At 37.3% G+C, this 18,946-nt stretch overlaps 1 protein-coding gene across 6 annotated transcripts in view; it reads left to right on the top strand.

The window, feature by feature from the left end:
• The window catches only part of enox1.S (ecto-NOX disulfide-thiol exchanger 1 S homeolog), a 129,134-nt gene that overhangs the window by 44,377 nt on the left and 65,811 nt on the right, over positions 1 to 18,946 (top strand). For all 6 annotated transcript variants that reach the window (XM_041582936.1, XM_041582935.1, XM_041582934.1 and 3 more), the window contains 3 exon segments: positions 4,839 to 5,009; positions 10,385 to 10,591; positions 16,269 to 16,502. In XM_041582936.1, coding sequence (XP_041438870.1) covers positions 4,839 to 5,009; positions 10,385 to 10,591; positions 16,269 to 16,502 — 612 coding nt within the window.

Genomic DNA, 18,946 nt, shown 5'->3' with positions numbered 1-18,946 from the left:
TGCCCAATTAGGATTCGGATTTAGTTCGGCCGGGCAGAAGAATTCGGACGAATCCGAATCCTGCTGAAAAAGGCCGAATCCTGAAACTAAACCTGGATTTGGTGCAACCCTAACTGTAACTAAAAAAAAAATTAATAAAAAAATACATTTATTTATTTTTTTTAGTTATTTATTAACATACACAATTATTACATTTTAGATGGTAGAATGAATTATTTGCAACTGCGTAATAAAGTTGACCATAATAATCACGACATTTAGGGGCAGATTTATCAAGAGTCAAATTTCGAGTTCATGGGAGTTAACTTGAAATTTTAAAAAAAAACGAACATTTTGAAAATTTTCAAAACAAAAAATTAGAATTTTTCAAATTCAGGTGAATGGGATCGACCCACAAAACTGAATCAAATTAGATTCTAGTTTTTTCTCCAAAAAACGTAATTTCCAAGAAGGCTGCAAACAACTCCAAATTGTTCCCAGCACGTCCCCCATGGGCTAAAACAGCAATTCGCAGGTTTAAGGTGGCGAATAGTTGAATTTGAATTCTTAAAGGGCCAGTACATGATAAATTTCGAAAATTTAATTCGAATTTTTTAAAAACTCGAATCGAATTGTAACTATTCCTTAGTCGAATTCCACAAAAAAAAACTCGAAAATTTGAATTTGAAAATTTGAATTTTCACTTTGACCCTTGATAAATCTGCCCCTTAAAATACAAAATATTGGGGTCTTTTTGTAATTTGGATCACCATGATCACCATTAAAGGGGTGGTTCATCTCTTAGTTAACTTTTAGCGTGTTATAGAATGGCTAATTCTAAGCAACTTGTCAATTGGTCTTCATTATTTATTTTCTATAGTTTTATAATTACTTGCATTCTTCTTCTGTCTCTTTCCAGCTTTGAAATGGGGTCACTGGCACCATCTAAAATCAAATGCTCTGTAAGGCTTCAAATATATAGTTATTGTTAGTTTTTATTACTTGTCTTTTCAGGCCTCTCCTATTCATATTACAGTCTCTTATTCAAATCAATGCATGGTTGCTAGGGTAATTTGGAACCTAGCAACCAGACTACTGAAATTGCATACTGGAGAGCTTCTGAATAAAAAGCTAAATAACTCAAAAACCACAAATTATAAAAAGTGAAAACCAATTGCAAATTGTCTCAGAATATCACTCGCTACATCATACTAACAGTTAATTTAAAGGGAAACAATCCCTTTAAGTCTACTAAAGAATATTTAATCATTAAATAAACCCAATAGGATTGATTTGTCAATAAGGATTCATGCAGCTTAATTACAGTATGATCAAGAATGGGTATTGGACCTATTATCCAGAATGCTTGGGGCCTGGGGTTTTCTGTATAAGCGGTCTTTGCTTAATTTCGATCTCCATAACTCAGATCTACTAAAAATCATTTAAACATCAATTAAACCCAGTAGGATTATTTTCCTCCAATAAGGATTAATTGTGTTTTAGTTGGGATCAAGTACAGGCTACTGTTTTATTGTAAAAGAGAAAAGGGGATTCATTTTTAAATATCTAATTTTTTTCATTAAAATAGAGTCTGCAGGAGAGGATCTTCCCGTAATATGGAGCTTTCTGCGTAATTGATTTCTGGATAAGGAGTCCCATTTCTGTAGTCTGCTACAGCTCTCCCAAACAGTATTTGTGTGAGGGCTAGCCTATGAATTATGTGACCACAGTATTAGTACTATAAATAGCCCGTTTATAATCCTGGTGCTCCTATCACTGGTATATTTTATTTTGTAATTCCAATAGAGTAGGAAACCTAAGGACCACATTTAAAAGGGAATGAGGAACCATATGGCCCTTTCATACAAACCATAGAGCCCTAGGAGCTCCCTGTTTACCAAATATGAAACAGGTACCATATAGTAATTCTCCCAGTATTAGAGGTTAGCACAAATATATGACTGTTAGTATATACAGCTACCATTGTATTTTCCTTTGGGGCAATGGTGGTATTTGCACATCTGTATACTTAATAAATGGCACCAAAACAATTCATGCAAAGAGAGAGTCGCAACAAATGTTCTATAAATATTTACTTGACATTGGTAAAGGAAATGGACAGGGTCTAGGTGCTATCTTATTCTATTTTAAATATTTCTCTCTTTTTTTTAATATTTGTTGCAATAAAGGTGTGTTTGTTTTAAATCCACTTAGTAAGCTTTACTTAGGGGATCAGCGGAGAAATTAGAAAAAATCCTTCTAAGGAAGACTTGGTATGGCTCATGTGTCTGTCTGGAGACCTCTAGGAATAAAAGGAAACCTATTTTACAGGAGAAGGCCTTTGCCTGAAAAATAAGAGCTTGTACAGTATGTGAGAAGTGGAAGAGACTGGTATATCTCTCTGTGCTTGTTAAACAACATATAAACTCTGTTTTAAAACGTAATCCCTTCTGCTCTAAAACAATAAACTGTTGCATCCAGCTTGTGTCTGCAGGTCTGAATAACTCTGCTCCACAGTTAGATTTAATAGCAGGACGAAACAAGATACCTGGAATGTTTATATAGCCATGCTACACTATATAAGTTTTTAAAACCCTGGGTAACCTTGAAGAGTGTTTAAAGTGGACCTGTCACCCAGACACAAAAATCTACATAATAAAAGTCCTTTTCAAATTAAACATGAAATCCAATTTCTATTTTTTTATTAAAGCATTCATAGCTGCTGTAAGCTCATTTAAAAATCTCTGCTGTCAATCAAATATTGTCTGCCCCTCCTCTATGCCAATGGCATAGAGGCGGGGCAGACATTACTTTCACTTTCTATTCAGCACTTCCTAGATGTCACTGCTCTTCCCACGTTCCCCTGTTCTCTTTACCATTTAATTGTGTAACCAGGGCATGGAAATGGACATTGGGTCCCCCATTCTGGTGCACAAACAAGATTCTGAGATGACACAAGGCTTGCCTTAATAACAGTGTGCACAAAATGGCTGCTGCCTGCTTGCTATTATTTTGAAATCCCAGACTGAAGGAAACAAGATTCAAATAATTTATATAGTGTAATTAAAGTTCATTTTGCTTGACTAATGTGATAAAATAGGATTTTGAATAATTTCTTTGGGTGACGGGTCCCCTTTAAATATCTAATTATTATGTTTGGGTTCTCCTATAAGCCAGGAGTCTTGAAAAGCTGGATGTTAAAAATATTTAAAGCCTTACATTCAAAGTGTACACTTGTATTTTATATTGTCCAGTAAAAATAAGACTTTTTTTTATTTTAAATATGAATTAGCTTCTCGTTTCTATTAAAATTAGTTAAATTGGCTACGTTAGCTATGTTATCAACATAGTTCCAGACTGTCTGAGTACTGCAATTTATGTAAGACTGGAGAGTCTGTCTTTGCAATTTCCACCTACTTTGTGCCTTCCATTTGGTCCACAACTTGTAGATGCTGGCATATATATATATATATATATATATATATATATATATATATATATATATATATATATATATATATATATATATATATATATATATACTGCACTTTCTATTCCAAATCAAAACATGAAGAAACATTTATTAAATTTGTGTTATTCCTTTACAGAAAGTGAAGAAAAGGAAATATGAGGATATTCCAGAAAATAGCAGTGTCTGCATTCTTCTTTACAAACTCAAACATTCACTGTATAAACTAAAAAATGTTTCAAGATTTTGCTTTCCTTGAATGGCTGAACTAATATTTAGTTGTATAATCAGTGTTTCTGAGAACTGCTGCACATCTGTGTTACATGGAGTCCACCAACTTCTGGCACCTGTTACATTCCACAATTCTTCTGCATTTCTTGCTTTTGCCTCAGAAATAGCATTTTTGATGTCACCCCACAAGTTTTCTATTTGATTAAGGTCCAGGGATTGGGCTGGCTACTCCATCACCTCAATCTTGTTGTTGTTTGTCTGGAACCAAGATGTTGTTCATTTACTGGTGTGTTTGGGGTCGTTGTCTTGTTGAAACCCCCATTTCAAGGGTATTTCCTCTTCGGCATAAGACAACATGACCGCTTCAAGTATTTTGATGTATTGAAACTGATCCATGATCCCTGTAATGTGATAAATAGACACAACACATAGCCAACCATTGACTTCTTGCCAAAAGCTTGGCTTCACATAGACGTTTGCTAATTGTAACAGTAACTTTAGACCTTTTTTGATCTTCCTGGTGTTTTCATTGGTCTTTGCCATTTTGGCTATTGTTCTATCCATTCGAATGGTAGTTTGCTGTTTTCTTCCACAGCTTTAAGGTTTTGGTTGCCATTTTAAAGCTTTTTTAGCTGGGCAGCCTATCATTGTCTGCACTTCTCTACCCTCTCCAATCAACTTTTCTTCTGAACAATGTCTGGAACTACCCATATTTTCAGAGAGAAATGCACTATAACCATTATGAACAACATTTGCTTCCTTCCTTCCTTCCTTAAATAAGGGGCGCAATTGACACCTGTTTTTTCACAGAATGAATGACCTCACTAATTGAATGCCACACTGCTATTATTTGGAACAAGCCTCAATTAATGATTAAATTACACAGAATCATGTCATGACTGTTGGGTCTGTTGATTTTCTATTACTCTACTACGCCTACTAGTAAATTATTTGCCATATATATCATATATAGTTCTATTTTGTTTTCTCTGCATGCAGTATTCCCATCTGTTACTTTCCAACATGGACTATTCAGGAGACCTGCAATATCTACATAGTAATTTTTTCTGCTGAAGAGAAAAACGACCTGTCTTTGTTTTCCTTTTTTTCTTTTGTAATGTATATTTATAAGGTATATTGTGGCTTTGTTTATTTCCAGATTCAATCTGTGTGCCGGGCTTTGATCCAAGCTTAAGCATGATGACTGGTATAACTCAGATCAATCCAATGATGGCAGGAATGGGCCTTTTGCCACCACTACCAACTCAGTTACCTATTGTCAAAGAGATTATTCACTGCAAAAGCTGCACCCTATTCCCACCCAACCCCAGTAAGTACTTTTTACTTCAACTGCTCATTTTGAAATATTTTAACTTATTTGTGTATAATATGTTTCAGCAGAACATATTTTAAAGGGCAACTCTGGCTTCCAAACCAAAATTTGATAAAGAGGCCCACATAGGACAGAAACCCCTAATATACCCATCACAGTTACCTGTTTCTTCAAAAAGTATGAATAAATGCCATTTTCTATGCTGAAATCCAGCTGGTTTCTGTAACAACTTCTTCACAGCTTACAGACAACATGCAGGAACTACATAACCCACAATGCATTGCACTGTGATGTTCTGTTCCTTATTGAAATCACGTGTGCAGGGAATTGTGGGGTTTGGAGGATGTAGTCTAAGGACAGCTGGCTGTTGATACAAAGTAACAGTAGTCAGCCAGCTTAACAAAGTAGTCAGACAGATCAGCAGGAGAGCAGAGGTCTAGGCTCAAGGAATTGTCAGAAACCATTACAAATCATGAAAAGTCTGCATATTTTTGAATTGATGTATATTGCAAAGCTGCTTGAAATTATGTTTACTTCTCAAAAAGCTTAAGTTATGTTTTTGTGGAGTTCCCCTTTAATGATCATGAAGTATAAACATGTTTTTTACCTGCTACTTCTAACTGATATCCACTGACCTGGTACTTCTAAACTACATCCTCTGACATATGAAAAACCAGCACTGCTTTTTCTGATTATGTTTACTTAAGAATTAATGTAACAGAAGTCAGCTCTCCACAGACTCCACCTGCCCAGATTTCAATTCTCACAAAAATTTGTAGATGTTTCTTCTCTCGGATGTGTTAATTGCAGATGCTATTGCTACATTTTTTCAACAGTACATGTAGTCATGACCTGCAGTGCTCAGAACAGTTAAGGACAGATAGAATCTGCCTTCAATAGCAATAACAAATATAATTCCCATCAGTGAAAATGCAAGGTATACCTATTTTGGCGAAATTTACATTACCTTTCATATTGCAAATGTATTTTTTTATTATTTGTTGGAGATTGGTTTTTATAAACCCTGAGAAACTGATCTCTGGACACACGTTAGGCAGGCCATCATTTGGACCACATATCGGCATCTTTGCACACATAGTTGGTCACGCTGCAGTTCCTGGTAAAGCTGGATAAAGTTGTTTTGTGTCATATGGCCCTGGGTTTCCTACATACACATTGATTCAAGGTCGTTGGAGGCAATGTCAAGATGTAAATCTGGTATCAGTGTCAAGAATGCATCATTCTACTCACATACGGTCAAGTTAAGGGTACTAAAACTGCTAGAGTTTTGGATCCCATCACATGCTTGAAGAGGGCAGTCTGGTTAAACAAATGGTGCTTGAAACTTCTACTACTACTTTTTATGAAACTTTATTCTGTAGTTATCCATATGTAAACAGCAATTGTCAGATGGAAGGCATACATCAATCTTTGACTCACTTGAATGGTAGTTTAGCCTTACCCCCCCCCCCCCCCCCCCCCCCAATGCTCATTCAGCCTTAGACCAAAAGAGATAGCATACCATTACAGAGAGAAAACTCTTGGAGACAAGTTAATATATATGCATGGCGTATATATTTAGCAAGCGCATTCTTGCAAAGTGAATTAAAATAGCAACGCTACATTTTTAGTAGAAGTCCGTTACACAGGTAATGAAATGACTGTATTTCCCACTGGGGCTTCTTCTGTGATTGAAAATAACAGGACGAGCAGGCACTGTTTTCTATCACCTGTCAAATAGCATTGCTGTATTCTCTCTTTTCTAAACTAAATATATATGTTATTCTTTGACTAGGGGACTGGTGAGTTGTTTTTACAGTTAATCAAGTGATGATATAGCCACCACTGAAGTATACATTCTGGTGCAAAAAATAACAATACGCATAATAAATCAGTGGTTGGATTTGTTGCATGCAGTAGACATCCCTGCTTTATACTGTATGTAATCATGCAGAATACATCAAATTGCTTAATGGTCCTGTTTACTGTTTCCACAATGGTTTGACAAAATAATGGCATCCTTCTAATATATCGAATAATTGTCCTGATCCTTTCAGTGTTTTTACACAACTCAAAGTAAATGTTTTAGTTGCAGATGCAACTTTGTTGGGTTGATTTTTCTGTTGAAGACTTTTTTCATGAAGATAGCATCCGAGAAGTGATTTGGAACATAACTTAAATGATATTGTTGGGCCAGTTTTTTTTTTTTGTTTGTATGTAAAAATACATAAACATGTACTCTCTCCATTTTAGGCACTTGTAAAAAAGCATGAATTATTTGTTAAAATAATGACACAGTTTTTATTAATCAAGAAACTGACTAAGTGACAACCTAAGTAGATTTTGGCTAAAATGAGGTATTTGTTGCACATGTATAAATAGAAAATTGGCATCCCAACTCATGCTGTCTATGTTAATTAAACAACTTCCTATATACAAATGCATATCAGTGTTGGTTAAATCCAAAGTGAATGTTTGAACCTGATGGACGATGATATATTTTCCAAGTGCTTTTTTGAAAATGACACATTCTAAAAAAACATACAGTTGTGTTCAGAATAATAGCAGTCCAATCACTAACCTGATAAATCACTGTTTCTGGTAGAAATTAAATTTCTACATGGCAAATAATTTGTTAGTAGGTTTAGTAGAGTAATAGAAAACCATCAGACCCAACAGTCATGACATGCCTGCTGCTGATTCTGTGTAACTGAATAATTAATTGAGGCTTGTTCAGAATAATAATAGCTTGTTCCAAATAATAGCAGTGTGGAGTTCAATTAGTGAGGTCGTTCATTCTGTGAAAAAACAGTCCTTATTTAATGAAGGAAGGCAGCAAATGTTGTACATGCTGGTTATAGTGTATTTCTCTCTGAAAATCTGAGTAATAATGGGTTGTTCCAGACATTGTTCAGAATAAGAGCCTACTTTGATTAAAAGTTGATTGGAGAGGGGAGAACATAAAAAGAAGTGCAGAAAATGATACACTGCTCAGCTGAAATCATCTCAAATGCTTTAAAATGGCAAACCAAAACAGCTCCAGGAAGATCAATAAAGGTCTAAAGTTACACTGATTTCAAGCCACAGAACACGATGATATGGGGATGTTTCTCTTACTATGGTGTTGGGCCTATTTATCACATACCAGGGATCATGGATCTGTTTAAGTACTTGAAGAGGTCATGTTGCCTTATACCGAAGAGGTAATGCCCTTGAAATGGATGTTTCAATAAGACAACAATCCCAAACACCAGCAAACCAGCAACATCTTGATTCCAGACCAAAAAGATTGACTTATGGAGTTGCCAGATCAATCTCCGGATTAATTCAATAGAAAACTTGTGGGGATGACGTAAAAAATGCAGAAGAATTTTGGAATGTAACAGGAAAGCAAAATCTGGAAAAAATTTTCAGCTTATACAGTGAAATGGTTAAGTCTTTAAAGAAAAATGCAGACACTGCTGTTTTTTGGAACAGCCTAATATTCCATTTTCTTCACTTTCTGCAAAGTAATAACACAAATTTGATAAATGTTTCTTCATGTTTTGATTTGGAATCGACTGTGCAATGTTCCCAATGCTTTTGCGTGTATGGAAATAAGTTATTATAAGGATTTTGAGCTTTGTTTACTTTTTTAAACACAGTGTTATTATTCTGAACACAGTTTTAGGTACATCACAGTGAATGTCAAAATCTGCCAATGTATGGGCACATTATCAAATAAACTTTATTCCTGTGAAGAATGTTTTTAACAGGGCTCCATTGCTTAGTGGCACAATGCATTTGGATTAAAATGCATGATACCTGCTACACATAACTTCTTATGAACGGTGAAGACTGTGGATTACCTTGCATGTTTAAATTATGTCCAATAAATGCACCATCAATGGGATATGATCTGCAGTGGAGAGTTGACGGTTCGACCACTGCTAAAATGGCGGCACAGATGGCATTTTGACAACTGCTAGTGGTATCGGAGATCAAAGTGCCCTCACCCTCTGGAAATCAGTCCCCACTAACTTCAATTGCAGTTTGCCGTGTTGAGGTGATTACCGCGTGAAATGCGGACGTGCACAAGAGGCCCCCTTGGAATGTCAGTGGGAAGTGATCCATAATCCTTTGCTAGTGTTTTGATCATCACTGACAGTAATCAGAATGCCCTATGTATAATTGCCATATGCCTCATACAAATAAAACTAAGTAGTTTTATTAGGATATGCAGAAAACATTGCTCATGTCTGACTGTTTTAGACCAGTGTTACATACAGATATTTATCTAAGGAATCAAATAGAAAGACTTGATGTTTACTGTGCAAGAAATAATCCAACGGCACAATTGTTGTTATAAAGTCTATGGCTAATTTAATTTTACTCATTTTCTCATTGCAAAAGTAATTAAAAACATGCTGTAATAGTTACCATAGAAACGGTGTGAACCACTACTTGCTTCTTTATCATTTGTTTAGTAGTCTGAAACAATGACTTTCGGTTATTCAGAGAAGTTAATCAGAAATATTATAGAATAGCAATTTTACTTGCAGAAATCCTTTTAATAGGTCTCTCATTTAAATGTATGCTTCTTCTGTTCTGCCATTCTGTTGTTTAATCTGGAACAAGAGTAGATAAACAGCAAGTATTTTTCATCAGCAAGCGCAGTGTTTTCTGCTTTTGTGCATTTTCTTTTTGATATTTATTCTTTTCAGCCCAGTTAAATGGGAATAAGTATTCACCTGGCCTGTGTTAATTTTACTGTTCTTCTTAGACAGAGAATGATCAGTATTTGCCTCAGTTGAATGAAACGTGTTAATTTATCATGTTTGTCACAATAAGCAGAAGCAGTTCTCTTTTCTTTCGCTTATATCATCTTGGTAAAAAGACACGAACTGAGGAACAATGCTTATGAATGGCAAATGAAAAGCAGTAAGTAGCCCAGTGAGGGGGGATAGTGTAGGTAAATGTACAAGAAGTATACAGGTAAGGGATCCGTTATCCAGAAAGCTCCAAATTATGGGATGGCATCTCCCATAGATACATTTTTAATCAATTCAAGTTTTAAAAAGTTATTTCCTTTTTCTCTGTAATAATAAACCAGCACCTTGTACTTGATTCCAACAAATATATAATTATATTCTATTATATAACATACAATACCTAGTTGGTGTAATATGGTGGATACAGCTTAAGCCATGATAGCATTAACCAAGAACAAAAAACACTTTAATCATTATATAGACTATTATAATATTAGATATTTAGCAAGCAGGACCTACTGGTTTTCTTTTTTTTTTAATTAAGCATGATAAGCTGCATGCAATAAATTGGATTAAGTAGTGTGCATTATTTTTTAATAATCGAAATGTTTGCTCCTTTAGATTTGCCTCCACCCTCAACTAGAGAGAGGCCCCCGGGCTGTAAAACTGTGTTCGTTGGAGGACTCCCTGAAAATGCAACAGATGAGATTATTCAAGAACTATTTGAGCAATGCGGTGATATTACAGCTATTCGCAAAAGCAAGAAGAATTTTTGTCACATACGATTTGCAGAGGAATTTATGGTTGATAAAGCCATTTACCTCTCTGGTACGTTTTAAATTTTACTTTCTATTTGCTTCATTTGTTATTTCTCATGGTTTGTTTTGTCTGTGTCTTGTGAATGACCTTCTATAAAACTGAAATTCTAGAAGTGCTTTATAGGTTTACAAGAGGTATAACACTGAGATGGATTGATCGCAATAAAACCATTTTAAAAGTTTTTGATTGAGTTGGAATAAGTGTGCATTCTGCATTACATTGCATACCTGTCTGACCACGCATGTGTATTTTCAGCGTGTTCTGCATAGGGAATAAGCAGTGAGTAATAAGTCTGTGTGAACACCCTACCAGATCTACAGTACAGGCACACAATTTTTTTAGATCAATTTTGCAGCATTGACTTATGTATTTTAGGGGAATTACATGCCAACGTTGCATACTGTTTGGAAGTAATTTGACCCATTTATCCTGCATACCTCCCCAGGCCTGTATTTGTGGAAAAGCCACCAAGGGCCGGGCCTAGGGTGAAAGGATTTTAGGGGGCGGCATGCTGCCCAACCACACCCACATTGGTTCAGAAACACCGGGGATGTAGAGGAGATATGATTTTTTAAATTTCCTATGTGCCAATCTCCATTGCTCCGGTCCCGATGATGAAAATTTGCACGAATAAAAGGTAGGGGATAGGGGTGACGAACAGCAGTGGGCCTAGGGGCACCCGCTATGTAAATCATAACAATACTTGTTATAAGAAGGTCTTGGTGTGAGAATCACTTGGTATATTATTCGCCTTGCCTCATACTCAGCATACAGCTTTTTAGTCCATTTCAGCATTTCCCACATGCAGTTATAATGTTCCATTTTCAACACATAAGAAAGTAATTTTTGAAGTTCCGATTTTAGTGATGAAATGTCAAAATGCAATTTATCACATTTCGTGCCACTTTACTTTTATAAATAGTTTTAGGATGGAAAACATGTCCATGGTTTGACTTGCCATTTTCCACTGTCACAGTTCCATTATTTTAATAAATGGCTTTAGTTTGTCACTGAGCAGAAGCATATTGCTGTCACCTTGTTGCAGTCTGATATTACCATGGATCAGAAATACATTACCGAAATACACCACTTTTACAATAACCCTTGTTATAGAATCATGCTTTTCCTCAGTTAAGCACAACTAGCATGCTTCTGTTATTTCACAGAGTCTATCAAGATGTAGACCTCACTCTTTCCAAAGTCTCACTGCCTATCCCCAAATTCTTATGAACTGCAAATCCGAATCACCTCTTTTTTAATGCAGTTATTTATACATAGTGCACTGAATCTAAAAGTGACACAACATGAAAACTTATAAAAAAAATCTTTTGCATAAAAAAAACTATTAAAAATACTGGAAAGATGGATTCGTTTTAGGAAGGGATAAAGCACGTGGTGTAAACAAGGACATACAGAAACGTTTATTGTTTAGATACAGCAGTATTGATAATGGCCTAGTGTTCACTAAATTATCTGATTTAGCATTATTTGAAATATCTCTTAAAGAGTTATGGCAAGTGAACAGGCCTGGACTAGCAATCTGGGGGTTTTGCTAAATGCCAGAGGCACTGCTGTAAAATGCCATAGACTGTCACTATTTTTTAAGTCAGTAAGGGTGCTCTTTGGTTCTATTTTTAGTCTCAGTCCTGACCTGCACGAAGGGTGATTTGTTGCTATAGAATATGTCTGCCATGGGCAACAAAGCATCTGAAAATACCTTTGCATGGGCATGAATGTTAATCCCTGCAGGTGAAACATATCACTTGAGTGGCAATTTATATTCATGCCAGTGCAAAGGTCTTTTACGCTGCTTTATAACCTGCAGGAGAGGCGATTTCCTACAGGCAACAAAGACCTGTGAAGAAACAGCACATTCGTTTTAAATGTAAATGGGAGAATGTAGTAAAAGCCATAACAGAAAAAATATTCACAATGTGAAAAGTGATGCCATTTAAGTGAATTTAATATAGCTTTTGCCAACCCGGAAACTGTTTATCGACTTCTTCCGACAGTGGAAGAAGGTTTGCAAATGTTATAGTTTGCACCAGTGTGCAGGGAATGTAATAAAAGTTCTAACTGAAAAAGTTACGTTTGCACCAAAAGATTACAACACCTTCAAGCACTTAAAATTCGCAATGCAATAACAGTTCAAGAAAGAATATTACATTGCAAAATTTTAATTTTATTCTTACTTGTGCAAACTGTTTTCCCAACTTTAATTACATTCCCCCAGAAGTCCCCAGTTTCACTTGGTGATGCCAAAATGTAAGGCACTCCCCAGTGAAATAGTTTTTCATTGGGCTTATGCTACTGTTAGTACTGCAACAACTTCTCCTTGCCTTAGATCTCCTTTCCTCTGGCATTTGATGCAAGCACAGTACAGTAAATCTTGGGGGGTTTACTCTAATGTGCATGCACAAACACAGATTTTCTAGGAATAGGCACCACTAGGAACATATGTGAAATGCCAGTGCACCACTGCTGTTTTCTCCCAACAAAAGTCCTGGCCTAGGAAAAAAACTCACTTTTAAAATTTAAGAAGAAGAAAGAAAGAACCTTGTTTGTGGCTGTATAGATCTTTTTATAAATTTTTCCAGTTCCTTTAACTCAATTGCACTTAGGATTTTTTTCCCGAAGCCAATGACCAATTTCCAATAATTCAATTGGTTATTCTTTAGGGTATCCACAGGGTATCCAATTGAATTATTGGAAATTGGTCATTGTCTTGGAAATTCCTAAGTACAAGTGGGCTTAAGGAACTGGAAAAATTTATAGAAAAATCTATACAACCACAAACAATGTTCTTTCTTTCTTCTTCTTTAATTTTAAAAGTGTGTTCATACCGTAACTCCTTGGGTGTCTGAGGAGCAAGGAGATTATTTTAATTGAGAAAAATCGATTCTCCTTTTTCTAATAAACTAGCATGCCATTTTTAGGAAAGAAAAACGGCACTATGCACTGAATGCATTCTTTTAAGTGTCTGTTATTTAAAAAAAAATAATATCAAAAGATCTATATTTGTCCCTTTAAGTAACATCAAACCTAAAATGTATGTTGCTCATACTGAAAGACCATAGTGCACTTGTGTAGATCCTTTTCTGTTTCTGGTGGGCTCTTTAAACTATGCCACCTATTTCTTTACACGTCAGCATGTAGTGTAGGGCCTGTCACCTAACAAAGGGTTAAAATAAGCATGCCAAAATCATTTTTAAGGCCGTTGATTGTTTTTTGCGTACTCCCTTACCATTGCCATATCAAGCTCAACCCACATCTCTTAACTTAGGTATTTTGCTGCTTTTTTTTTTCTACCTGAATGTAATGCTGGGCATTAAATTGAATTAAATTTACTTTAAATTTACTATCCAACAACAATAAGACTGTGGTACATTAGGTGCAGGGCACAGAACTCTTCTGTGCTGTTAAGCTCTTTACCATACAGTTTCTTCGACTGGGTTCCCGTGTAGGGTTGTCACTTGTCCGGTTTTGACCCGAACAGCCGGTTTTTTTTGAAGGGCAGTTCAGGTCAAGACTGGCTGCCCAGTTTTCCAAATTAGGCAGCCCCCCACTGTGTCATGGCCCCGCCTCACCCCGGAGTTCATTGAGCGGGAAAGGTGGCAACCCTATTCCCTTTGTATGTGGTGCCTGTAGGCGCTCAATGTTCATGCAATTTAAACACCCACAAAGTTGAAGGACATGCCATTGTTTGCCCATGTCCTCCCTATTTGATACCCCTTCTCCTACAAAGTACAAGTACCTATTGCACACAATAACAAGTACAAATCTTTGTGTCACTCTATCTGCTATGAAATGTTGTGCTTCGTTGTTGAATTTTGTGGGAAGAATGTTGCATTATGGGTGGATTGTAAATGTTGTACATTACCATTTTTATTTTCATGGGACCCAAAGTATCTTTTGCGAGTCAAAGAATTGTTTACAGCGATGAACATTACTTTATTAATTATGGATGCCCATACTACAATGCTTAAGGCAGGGGTGTCCAAACTTTTTTCACCAAGGGCCATATGCGGTAAAATATACAAACAGCCGGGCCACTCACTGTGGACACGCCCATTTTGTGGCCACACCCCCCGATTACCATGTTCATTTTACAAATTTTAAATAAGTAACACACACATACAAACACACAGACAGATACACACACACACACACAGTGACACACACAGTGAAACACATACATATAGTAACACACATAGACACACACACACATACAGACAGATACACACACACACATACAGTGACACACACACACACACAATGACATACACACACACACAGTGACACATACAGACAGACACACACACATACAGTGAGGCACACAAACATACAGTGACACACACACACACAGTGAAACACATACAGACAGATATACACACACACACACATACAATGACACACACACACACACACACACAGTGGTACACATACAGATAGGCACACACACAGTAACTCACACACTCGATCTGTAACTGACTCCCTTGCCCGACTGCAGCCTCACTAAATCCACCCCTCCCCCAAGCCAAGCACCGAACAGTTTTACTCACAGTTCATGAGATCATGCAGGAAATCCAGGCCAGGTTAGGCAGCAGTTGGAGCCATGCTTTCAGTTTGTTTACTGGCTCCCCCTCCCTCCCCGCACTACACTAAACTCCAGTCACGGGGAGGGGAGGGCGGAGTTTAGGACAGGCTTCTGTAGCTTCTGTGAAGCACTGTAGGTTCCGCCCCTCAATGACGCCGTGGAAGGAAACTTTTTTTTTTATGGATGCTGAGAGGGGGGAGGGATTTCTGCACTCTGCGGGCCAATTAAAAATGGATATCCGGCCGCATTTGGCCCGCGGGCCGTAGTTTGGACACCCCTGGCTTAAAGGGATACTGTCATGGGAAAAAAATTTTTTTTCAAAATGAATCAGTTAATAGTGCTGCTCCAGCAGAATTCTGCACTGAAATCCATTTCTCAAAAGAGCAAACAGATTTTTTTATATTCAATTTTGAAATCTGACACGGGGCTAGACATTTTGTCAATTTCCCAGCTGCCCCATGTCATGTGACTTGTGCCTGCACTTCAGGAGAGTAATGCTTTTTGGCAGGCTGCTGTTTCTCCTTCTCAATGTAACTGAAGGAGTCTCAGTGGGACATGGGTTTTTACAATTGAGTGTTGTTCTTAGATCTACCAGGCAGCTGTTATCTTGTGTTAGGGAGCTGTTATCTGGTTACCTTCCCATTGTTCTTTTGTTTGGCTGCTGGGGGGAAAAGGGAGGGGGTGATAATCACTCCAACTTGCAGTACAGCAGTAAAGAGTGATTGAAGTTTATCAGAGCACAAGTCACATGACATGGGGCAGCTGGGAAATTGACAAAATGTCTAGCCCCATGTCAGATTTCAAAATTGAATATAAAAAAATCTGTTTGCTCTTTTGAGAAATGGATTTCAGTGCAGAATTCTGCTGGAGCAGCACTATTAACTGATTCATTTTGAAAAAAAATGTTTTTCCCATGACAGTATCCCTTTAAGGACCCATTTTTGGGCAGATCCATGAGTTAGGAATCACTGCTCTGTGTCAGTCAGGTAGTTCTCATAAAGTTCCACACAGCTGTTAGGCAAGTGGTTAATGGCAACTACGGTAAGAAGCCTAACAAGTTAACAATAACAATGTCATCTGTCTATCCAGGCTATCGGATGAGACTGGGATCCAGCACAGACAAAAAGGACTCTGGCCGCCTTCATGTTGATTTTGCTCAAGCAAGAGATGACTTTTATGAGTGGGAATGCAAGCAGAGAATGCTTGCCAGAGAAGAACGGCATAGACGCAAATTAGAGGTAGACAAGCTGAGACCCCCGTCACCTCCAGCTATTATGCATTATTCAGAACACGAAGCAGCAATGCTTGCTGAGAAACTTAAAGGTAATCTTAAAGGGGACCTGTCACCCTAAGAAATAATTTCAAATTCTTTTCTATCATGTTAGTTGAGCAAAATAAACTTTACTTACACTGTATTTATTATTTAAATTTTGTTTCCTTCTGTTTTGGAATTATACAATCACAGCAAGCAGGCAGCAGCCATTTTGTGGACACATTTATTAAGGGAAATTGTGTATCACCCCAAAATCTTGTGTATGACCCAGAATGAGGGACCTAATGTCCATGTGCAGTGCCCTACACAATTATAGAGCCTCAGAAAGGAAGGGGGGAATGTGAGGAGAGCAGTGACATCTAGGAAGTGCTGAATGGAAAGTGAAAGTAATTGACTGCCCCTCCTCTATGCCACGGGCATAGAGGCGGGGCAGGTAATATTTGATTGACAGTTTAGATATTTAAACACCTTTATAACAGGTATGGATGTGTTAATGAAAAAAATTTTGGGGTTCCATATTTAATTTGGAAAGGACTTTCATTATGCAGTTTTTTATGTGTAGGTGACAGGTCCACTTTAATATGCTGTGTAACAGTTTCTACCAACATCTTTAGTGCAACTGCATTGCAAGATATGTAGTGGCTTTAGTCTAAATGGGTCACACTGCAGCTTGGGATAAATTGCCTGCAACAATAAGGTTTTAGAGATTATTTTCCAGGCTTCCAATTTAGATGCTTTCTAGTATGTACTGAACAGTACAAAATGTGTTTGTATAGTTTTCCACAGTCTCACAGTGTTTCTCTGAACCATGTAAAAATAAAAGCATAGTTGGGCATAGTGCTCTTCCCTTAAAGGAACAGTTCAGTGTGAAAATAAAAACTGTGTAAACAGATAGGCTGTGCAAAATAAAAAATGTTTCTAATATAGTTAGTTAGCCAAAAATGTAATGTATAAAGGCTGGAGTGACTGGATGTCTGACATAAGAGAACAGAACACTACTTCCTGCTTTTCAGCTCTCTAACTCTGAGTTAGTCAGTGACTTGAAGGGGGGCCACATGGTACATTTCTGTTCAGTGAGTTTGTAATTGATCCTCAGCATTCAGCTCAGATTCAAAAGCAATAGATATGACCCATGTGCCCCCCCCCCTCAAGTCTCTGATTGGTTACTGCCTGGTAGCCAGGGTAACCAGTCAAAGCAAACCAAGAGAGCTGAAAAGCAGGAAGTAGTGTTCTGGCTGACATGTTATACATCAAATCACTTCAGGATTTATACATTACATTTTTTGGCTAACTAACTATATTAGAAAAATCTATTTACCCAGTTTTTATTTTTACACTGAACAATTCCTTTAATATTGTTCCTCGGATCTTGTTGGATAGAATGGATGCAACATATGAATATGCATATTATGGTTTGGGTTTAGTTCATTACTTACAGACCCCATTATTTACAGGCAGACCAAATTTGATTTTACCTGGCTGTCCACGCTCAAAATGTAATTTGCCATCACATCTTCTTGCTGGGTAAATAGTGTGCATTGTCAGATGAGTAGGTGAGAGTAGCCAATAACCCACTCAAACAGATACAGGTACTGGGCCGTCTGTCTGTATGGCCAAATAACACATTATCAGTCCATTTGGCCAGCAGACTCTTCAGTTGGATACCTGGAGTGTTGGTCAGTGTACGAGCCCCTTTAAAGCAATCAACACAATGCTACTCTATGTTTTAAAAATAGATCTATACATCTTATTTTGGCATTCCATTCCATAATCTTCGGTACAAACAGAGACAAATGGGATGAATTTTCTTGTGCAGTGCTTATTCGTTGAGCCTTTAGGAATTCCCTGAAACTGGGAAATCTCAGCTGGTTTATACTCTAAAAGGCAACTCTGAAGGAAGCGCTTAAGATGGCCTTACACAATAAGATCCGCTCATTTGGTGAGGTGATCAAATGAGTGGATCTTTCCCCCGATATGCCCAATCTGGTTAATCTGAACGTTCGGCCTCAGGGGCGAACGACGGTATTAGAGCGAAGAGAATGGGTGCAGACAGGTTGAGGACCGCATCAAGTAGCCGATGCGGTCATAGATCGCCAAAAAAAATCAAACCTTCCAGATAGATATCTTGGCCAGATATCCATCGGGGAGGCCCGTTAAAAGACCCCGTACACTGGCAAATAAGATGCCGAATCGGTCTAAATAGACAGCTTTAATCTGCCAGTGTATGGCCACCTTTACTTAGAAAAAGGTGTTCATCTTAAGTTTATATCTATTATTTTATCCATAGATCAATTGGTGCAATAACTATAGTAAAGTGTTAGCAGTCATAGAATGCTAGAAACCAAGCAAGTTTCACCAAGAAGTAGAGCATAAGCCAAGGAGATTTCCACCCAGGTAAGTCAAAGTGTGAGGTTTATTCTATCCCACGTTTCAGTTCCTTCCCTGATGAAAGTTCCTGTAAGGAACTGAAACGTTGGACACAATAAACCTCAAA

The sequence above is a fragment of the Xenopus laevis genome, chromosome 2S, assembly GCF_017654675.1.
Source record: "Xenopus laevis strain J_2021 chromosome 2S, Xenopus_laevis_v10.1, whole genome shotgun sequence".
In the NCBI taxonomy this organism is placed as follows: Eukaryota; Metazoa; Chordata; class Amphibia; order Anura; family Pipidae; genus Xenopus; species Xenopus laevis.
The sequence above is the reverse complement of the archived record's forward strand: the minus strand, read 5'-3'. Positions and strand labels throughout refer to the sequence as shown.